The 8,971-nt window shown below is 40.3% G+C and overlaps 1 protein-coding gene across 2 annotated transcripts; it reads left to right on the top strand.

The window, feature by feature from the left end:
• Nucleotides 1-4,433: 4,433 nt before the first annotated feature.
• LOC143602248 (homeobox protein knotted-1-like 2) lies at nucleotides 4,434-5,516 on the top strand. 2 transcript variants are annotated; one of them, XM_077079427.1, is made up of 4 exons: nucleotides 4,434-4,723; nucleotides 4,825-4,956; nucleotides 5,110-5,246; nucleotides 5,484-5,516. In XM_077079427.1, exons 1-4 carry the CDS (start codon nucleotides 4,496-4,498, stop codon nucleotides 5,485-5,487), a joined length of 501 nt encoding a protein of 166 aa, XP_076935542.1. In that variant the 5' UTR covers nucleotides 4,434-4,495; the 3' UTR covers nucleotides 5,488-5,516. The 2 variants fall into 2 exon arrangements, with proteins under 2 accessions (XP_076935542.1, XP_076935541.1); XM_077079426.1 differs by having other exon boundaries at nucleotides 5,476-5,516.
• Nucleotides 5,517-8,971: the final 3,455 nt, after the last annotated feature.

Here is an 8,971-nt window from a genome sequence, read left to right as displayed (position 1 = left end):
TTAAGGCTTACCTTGAACAGCCACGCTCTACTGACGGCGCTGGTCCAAGTGGAAGTGGCCCTGAAGCCTGATCCTGAAGATCCCTTCCCATTGCTAGGATAGTCTTGTACAGATGTATTTATTTTCTTTTCGTAGGCGGGTAGTTACCCGGCCATTCTTGTAATAATTCGTTTGTGAAATATTAATCTTTTTGCGTATAAGGTTGTTATTTCCTTCTTTGGGTTTCTTGCTTTATAAACTTATGACTTGCATACTTAGTTTAAATTAGCAATTTTCCAAGTGTAGAATAAGTTAACCTGTTGAACGTGGTTGATAATGGGTTAAAGTTTTGCTTCCTCTTTCGTGATTGTGCGGGTAGAACCGTCACTTGCACTTAGTAGGATGGCTAAACTTTAACCTTCATCTGACCTGCGTGTAGGTTTTCCTCATCTTTTGAGGATAAGTTAACCTTTGAACGTGGTTGATAATAGGTGTGAAGTTTTGCTTCCTTTTCGTGATTGTGAGGGTAGTACCGTCACTTGCACTTAGTAGGATGGCAAAACTTTACCCTTATCTGACATGCGTGTAGGTTTTCCTCATCTTTTGAGGATAAGTTAACCTTTGAACGTGGTTGATAATAGGTGTGAAGTTTTGCTTCCTCTTTCGTGATTGTGCGGGTAGTACCGTCACTTGCACTTAGTAGGATGGCAAAACTTTACCCTTATCTGACCTGCGTGTAGGTTTTCCTCATCTTTTGAGGATAAGTTAACCTTTGAACGTGGTTGATAATAGGTGTGAAGTTTTGCTTCCTCTTTCGTGATTGTGCGGGTAGTACCGTCACTTGCACTTAGTAGGATGGCAAAACTTTACCCTTATCTGACCTGCGTGTAGGTTTTCCTCATCTTTTGAGGATAAGTTAACCTTTGAACGTGGTTGATAATAGGTGTGAAGTTTTGCTTCCTCTCTCGTGATTGTGCGGGTAGTACCGTCACTTGCACTTAGTAGGATGGCAAAACTTTACCCTTATCTGACCTGCGTGTAGGTTTTCCTCATCCTTTTAAGAATTTTGTTTTGAACTGTTCGACGCGCGGTTGTCAATAGGTTAGTGTTCAGTTTCCTTTCATGATTCATGCGGATAGATCGGCACTTTCATTTAATGGGATAATTGAACTCATCCCCTTTAACTGACCTGCGTGAAGGTTTTTTCCTGTTATTGGGTTTGTGCGGGTAGGAGCGCCTTCCCACGCAACGACTTCACGTAATGTGAATGCCGTTACCAGTGTTGCATAGTTTAACCGTTCGACGCGCGGTTATTGATAGGTTATTATTCAGTTTCCTCATTATGATTCGAGCGGATAGACCGGCATTTTCATTTTTGGGTGCTGAACTTCTCCTTCAACTGACCTGCGTGAAGGTTTTGTCCTGTTATTGGGTTTGTGCGGGTAGGACCGCCTTCCCACGCAACGACTTCACGTAATTATGCGGTGAAAGCCGGCATATTAGTGTTCAGAAAAGTAAAATCATCAGCTTCAATGTTCTAAAGAGAATCATTTCCATTAGAAGTGGCTCTTGGCCTTTTCTTTACAAATTGGAATTGATTTACATGCAAATTGTGTAAATGAGCTCCCTTCCATGTTGGGATGGGAGTGCCATCGAGCCGATACGCACCTGGTTCGGGATCTCGTTCTTTACGCAGCATGTAGTCTCGGCATTGAAGCTGGAACTTTTATTCGTGTTTTCCCCAGCTGAGGTTCTACACGCACCCGCCTGCTCAGCCTTTATTGCGCCACGAGGTGCGCGAGCGTCCCATCTCTGACAAATGCTTCGACCATGTCTTTTACGTCTATGCATTCTTCAGTGTTGTGGCCTTTTGTCTTGTGAAAGTCACAGTATTTGCTCCGATCAGCATCGTGACGATGTCGGATTATCAGAGGCTTTGGCCACGGGAGCTCTTCAGTGGCGAATATCTCAGTGACGCTTTTGGTGAGTGGCGTCCATCTGGAGTTCCGGTGCGGATGTACATTATCCCTTCCGCCCAATCGATGTTGCAAGCCGGATGAGGTGTCAAAGTTTACCCTTGACTGCCAAATGCCTAGCTTCCGCTTTTTATTTAATCGGGCGGCGAGGACGTTGTCTTCTCTCGTCTTCTGAGAGTAGAGGTTTGTGCTCTGGGGGAGATCTCTACCCAGTTGCTTCTCCGTTTCCGCATAGCGTTTTGCGGCTGTCATGATGGCATCCCATGTGGATGGCATGCCATCTTTACCCGTTAGGGTGCGGATGAGCTCTGGGTCATGCGCGCCCTGGATGAAGGCAGCGCGAACAAAATCTTCGCTGATATTGCCCAAACTTAGCTTCTTTGAGTTGAAGCGAGTGATGAAGTTTGGCAGAGATTCATCTTCTTCTCGTATGCATTTGAGGATTGTCCATTGCTCCTCGGTATACTTCCGTTGCTGGCTGAAGTGTTGGCTAAACTTCTGCTGGAAGTCTGCCCAGTCGTAGATGTGGTTGACCGGTAGACGATCAAACCAAGCTCTAGCAGCCCCAACAAGCGTCATTTGGAACATGTAGCACCACGTGGGTTCCGTCCAATTGCTGACGGTTGCCCTCGCTATGAACCTGTTCAAATGATCGTCTGGATCAGATATACCGTCATATGTGCCTATGTTAGGCATTTGTTTGGCACTCTTTGGGGCGATTGCTTCCGCAATGTCCCTTGCAAACTTGGACGTTCCTGCATTTGCAATGTTTGGTCTGAACGTTTTGGAGAAGTCTCGTGGACTTCCACCTGTGCTTTTTGGTTTGAAGGCTTGTCCAAAATGCCTTTTCGGTTGGGATTCCATTTCCTTACGCTTCCCTTTTGCCCTATGGCGAGGGTTCGCGTCGGAGTCGGATTCCTCCGAGTCATCCTCCCAGTATTCGAATTCGTCGGCCTGTTGTACGGAACGCAAGCGTTCGTTCAACTCGGCCTGGAATTCCTTTTGTCGTGCCTCCGCCCATGCCTTGACTTCATCGAGAGTTTGGCGGGGGAGTCTTCGTTTCTCAACCTGGGTATCAGTGGATCCCAGTAGGCGATCATTTACTGCACTTGCCCCAGCATGAGTAACTGGGGTAGTGTTCGTAAAATTTACTTCACTTGCCCCGGCTTGGGTAACCGGGGTAGTGTTTGTAGAAACTGTGTTACCGGTATTCCCCCCAGTAGCTGGGGTTGTGGTTACCGGAATTTCTCTAACCATCTTTGTAGAAGTTTGAAAAAACTGGAGAAAAATGTTCTAGCTTTATGCACGGATGGCGCCAATGAAGAAACACTAACCGGACCCCTGACAGATTACTGGTAACCTGGGGGTTAGATAGATGTTTCCCACGAGGGGTTAGACCCTTGGAAGATGGTTCTTCTGATAACCTGCAAAACAGACACCGTGAGCTCGTCACTGAGAAGGGGGGGTTCCTCCTTGTGACCACCCTCCGGCGTGAGAATCAGACTAGATTGCTCTTTAAATATAAAAGTATATTAAGAGATTGCTAGAGCAGATATCAGGTATAATATGATGATAATGTGATAAGATATGATCAGATGGTCATACCATTTGTGGTATTTATAGCCGAAGGTAGGTTTCCAAGGAGATATGGCCGGCTGCAACAGTGTTCCTGTTCCACCAACAGTAGCCTACGCACGTGCCCTGCTGGTAGTTGGTGGGTAGGTAGCGGCTGATAGCGACCAGGCCTGCTGTATACTATTCCTGTTCCACCAACTGACGGCTACGCACGTGGTATGGCAGTAGTTGGTGAGTAGGCAGCGGCTAATAGTGACATACAGTGCAGGAGCATGCTGCTCGCCATACTGTTGTCAATAAGCTGTCGTATCTTTAGTCAGATCTTTTTCCCATACCTCGTCAGGTACAGTACAGAAGATCTTCCCGTATCGTACGGACTGGCTTATTTGGGCGGGAGTATTCCCCCTCCCGCCCTTGTGCGGGATTGTTCCCGGCTTCGCTCATTCCTTCAGGTGACACTGAGTGATTGAGAGCTAAGTGCCTTGTGCGTGTAGCCTTGCTGCGCGGGTGGCCTTCCCTGATGGCTTGTATCCGAGGCTGCGGGGACAGGCGGAGTCCTTCACCATCGGGAGGCATTTCCTGCGGGACCAGCTTGCGTACTGCGCGTAAGGACGTCACGTCTCTGAGCATGGTTGGTCCTGCGGATCCAGTTGGTTTCTGCGCAGACGTCCCTCTTCAAGGTGAGTCTTGCGGGTCCAACTGGGCTCTGCTGGGACCTACCTCTTTAATCATGATAATGATAATCATAAGGAGGAACTAGAGCTTCATCACTTCATGGTACATACCTTTCTAATTATTTTAGCTTAATCTCTACCTTGCTATATATGCTTTTCCTCTTTTAGACTCTTTTTGTTAAAGTTATTTTATTACTTAATAACAAGAAGTATTGTTCAATGCAGACACATTATGTTCTGTTGCTTTGTTCTTTTAAAGAACAACTACAACAACATGTCCGAGTTCATGCAATGGAAGCCGTCATGGCCTGCTGGGAGATCGAGCAGTCTTTACAAAGCTTAACGGGAGTATCACCTGGACAAGGAACAGGCGCAACAATGTCTGATGATCAACTAGACAGCGATGCCAGTTTGTTTGATGGACAAGACAGCATGGGATTTGGCCCCCTTGTCCCAACCGAGAGCGAGAGGTCATTGATGGAGCGCGTGAGGCAAGAACTAAAGCATGATCTCAAGCAGGTTCATATATATCTTTCCAAATTAATCCACTTATTAATTAATAAGATTGTATCTATATATCAAAAATAATATACGTAAGTGATTTGGTTTGGTTGGATCAGGGTTACAAAGATAAGATTGTGGACATACGTGAGGAGATCTTGCGCAAGAGGCGGGCGGGGAAACTTCCTGGTGATACCACCTCTGTTCTAAAAGCTTGGTGGCAATCACATGCCAAATGGCCATACCCTACAGTAACTTTGCTTCCCACAACTCTTCTAATTTTTCCTAGTTACAACATCACTTCTATATAAATAAAACAAAAGTAATAAATTGATTTATCACCCGCAAAACCCAGTAAAAACGATCGAGCAGCCCACTCATGTTGGCACTTGCATAATTTGCAGGAAGAAGACAAAGCGCGGTTGGTTGAGGAAACAGGGCAACAGTTGAAGCAGATAAACAATTGGTTTATCAATCAAAGGAAGCGCAACTGGCACACCAATCCTTCCTCTTCTACTGTCTTGAGGACCAAACGCAAAAGGTAATCTCTTTCTCATTCAAATAAACTAGCTAGTTGTTTGCAGTGGGGCTAATATATATGTAGAGGTGGCGGTGTCAACGGGTCAAACATTATTCTTATCATTATAATTAACTCACTAATTACGTCTGACACGTCCATTTGAACATCTCTATGAATTTGCATTTGGTCAATATTCTTTTAAAGCTGATTTTTTCAAGGGATACCAGCCAACCTTAAGTTACAAAAGAAGCAATGCAGGTGACCGAGTGATGTAAACTTCCCTAGTGTATGTTTCTATCACAAGGATGGACCCAACATCTGTAGATGTAATCTAGGAGCATGCCTCACACAAGCCACTGGTCCTATGTTTATACCAAAGTGGAAAAAAACATTCAACAACAAGATGAAAATGGAATTATATATTATGTTTATGTATGTATTATTTATGACTTGTGAACACAATATGTTGATTAGCTGTTAAGGGGGGTATATATCTAAATAAGTATATTGTAGTTTCATTTTAGTGGTTGATACTGTATGTTGATATGGATAGAGACACACACACAGGCATTGCTTGTATTGTATACGATGTCTCGATGGCTACAACTATATGGATACACTAGATTTATTTTCTAAAGGTGTGACTAATATGGGCGTTAAATTATCTATCAGCTTGATTACATATTTTTTGGTTCGGGTCAATTGGACATATTTATGTATGTTCATTGCGTAATAAACATAAATATATATATATATATATATATATATATATATATATATATATAACAAACATCAAGGTAATAGAAATTTGAAAGTATCTTCACATTAAATAATCGGTTTCCACTTGAGATTAGATTTCTAAAAAAACATAATAATAAAAGAGTTTTTCCATTTGCCTTCGACACATTTGGATCCCTAGCTCCCGAGACAGTTCGCTTTTTGGAGCGGGTGCAGAAGGTGGTCCACAGTGACTCGCAGAGCCTGATGAACCAAGGATTGATATTTAGTAGAATAGGCTTTGCGATTCAAAAGGGGATAATGACGCAGATTGTTACTCGCTTACCCATTATCCAGATGTAGATTGGTTTGTTAAATGTTAATAATAAAAATCATGTTTATTATATTAATTTAAACTAGATATTAGTTTTGGTCGTCGAACTTCAAAGCGGAGAGAGAGGCCAAACTTCAAAGTGGGCTAGTGTCAAGCTTTAAAGTGGGCTTAGTGGGCTCATATATATATATATATATATATATAAGAGGTCAAATAAAAAACAAGTGTTTTGTGAGAAGTGTGAGAAAAACTTTAAAATAAAACAAACCACCTAAATATGACACTATACAATGTAAATATGAAACAATACAATTATTTAGAAACTATCAATCTCAACTACTAGATCATAGATCCAATGACCTAGATCTATTCTTATTCTTCTCACAAAAATATTGTTTTTTACATTAACCTTAACATATATATTACTCTTCTAATAAATAAAATAATAATGATTAGGTGTCCTAACCATATTTAATCCTAGCCTAATTTATTTTCTAATTTTCTAATCTCTCACCTCATTCGTCCTAGCTATCCATGGGTCATGAGTAAAACTATTTTGTCAAAAGAGTTATAACTTAGAAAATTAGGAGGAAAATTAGACTATGAATGTAAACCTAAATAAATTTATTTTATCATTTGTTCATTTCAGCTAGCTCTGGAACTTGTGTCATGTACGAGATTTGTCAATGTTTAAATTAATAAAATTAATTATTTGAAACAAAAAAAGATACAAAATAAAAACATAAAATAAAAAATGTTGATTATGTTTATAGTCCTAATAATACTAAATAGTACATACTTGTGATAAAACAACAAATGTTGTATCTAAAAAGATTTTCTCTAATTTGTAAAATTATGATTCTATGCTTCTTATTGTTTGTATTATATAATTCATTTATTTTTTTTCATTTAATTTGTGTCTTTATTTCAAATAATAAACTTTATTAATTTTTATTATTTTGAAAAATTCCGTGTAATACATGGGTTGAAAAGCTAGTATATCTATATTACATTAAATAGATATGGACAACTTTTCATCTTTCATTCTTCAATCTCATGAGACACCATAATAATATTAATGGCTAATTACTTCTCCGGCATTCTCTAGGCAACAACGATACACTACCCAATTCCTCTCAGGCGACGTTAATTCTCGCTCTCCGGCGACAGTAAATTGCAATCAAGAATGAATTCAATTGAACGGTTATACATGTAATCAATTGAATGAAAAACTTAGGTAACGTTGCAGGTTATATAAACCTAATCGCCAACCCCACTATTCGACATCTCACATTCCACCATCACTACCTCCCACTCCCGCATCATTGCCACAAACCTCTTCCATCATCCGTTATCTACTCGATTCTGAAACCCTGCAACGGCACCGTCGCTTTAGATGCTCGTTCTGGTGAGTTTGTATTTCGCAGCTCCAAAATTTATCATTAATTTTTCAATTTAGTATAATACATATTATAATTTGTAATTATTTGGTTTTATGGCTGATTTTTGTTGTTCGGTCGTTCAGACGGTGCTAGAGATTCCGTTTTTGAAAGAAGATCTTAACGCATATGGAAGGTAACTGCTTCTGAATTTGATTTTACTTATTCCTTAGGTTTGGTGATTTTATTATCTTTTCTTGTTGATCTTAGATTATGTCTTAGTTCCTTCATTTGATGGCAAAGGGATTCAACTTGATCAATTAAGACATTAGGGATTGTAATCTACCATGTAACATAAACAAATCTGCCTCACTATATGCATACTTTTTACAATGAAGTAAACGAATAAGATACAAATCCAATTTGTAATCTTATTAACATTAAATTTTGGGGATTTATATATGTAATCTAACTTATGGTTGTGGATTGTCGTGTATGTGGTGACCCCAAGTTGTTTTTCACTTTGCATTTATAGAATTTACTGATATGGATTAGGGATGAGCGTGGGATGGTACCGATCCCGAAATTCGGGAATTTTTTGTACCGGTACCGGTATCGAAAATACTGATTCGGTACCGGTTTTTCGGTATAGTACCGATTTGGTACCGAATTTGAGAAAAAAAATATGGTGAATTAATAAAAATATGGTATCGAGTTCGTTTTTGGGGGTACTGTTTTGGGACCCAACTAAACCGGTTCCCTATTAAAAATAACATCTTCAAACTTTGGCCCGTTTGACAATACAGGTGGTTTCTAAAATAAACGAAGATATTAACTAACATTCAATTTCAATATAAAATTGGAAGCAGTTGGATGTCTGATTACATAAACATTTTACAAAGTTCTAGGGGCATTTGAGATGATTTGAATCCCAACAGTTTGTTTGAATCCCGACAGTGCAGATAACATGTAGCATAGATACGAAATGACGATATACTCTCAGATTGTGTACCTGTTTACAAGTGCAACACGTACAAGAACCACATAGCCTGGTTGCATCCGAAGCCAAAACATCAGTCACGAATGCAGGCTGCCTCGTTAAGAGCTACCGAAACATACGGTTAACTTACAAACCCTTAATTAAAATTTGCACAACAACTACACTCATCCTATAGTAACTAACTTATATATAAAACTAACATAACAAAAACTAACAGCCAAAGTCAACGTCATCTACAAGCAGCAAACAAGCAAACAGTGGCAAAAGAAATGAACAAAAAAATTGCCCATAAATTAAATGGGCCTCGTACTTGAGT

This window comes from Bidens hawaiensis, unplaced genomic scaffold, assembly GCF_021521415.1.
Source record: "Bidens hawaiensis isolate Kalapana, Puna unplaced genomic scaffold, B.hawaiensis_p1.1 tig00058205_1, whole genome shotgun sequence".
Classification (NCBI taxonomy): domain Eukaryota; kingdom Viridiplantae; phylum Streptophyta; class Magnoliopsida; order Asterales; family Asteraceae; genus Bidens; species Bidens hawaiensis.
The sequence above is the reverse complement of the archived record's forward strand: the minus strand, read 5'-3'. Positions and strand labels throughout refer to the sequence as shown.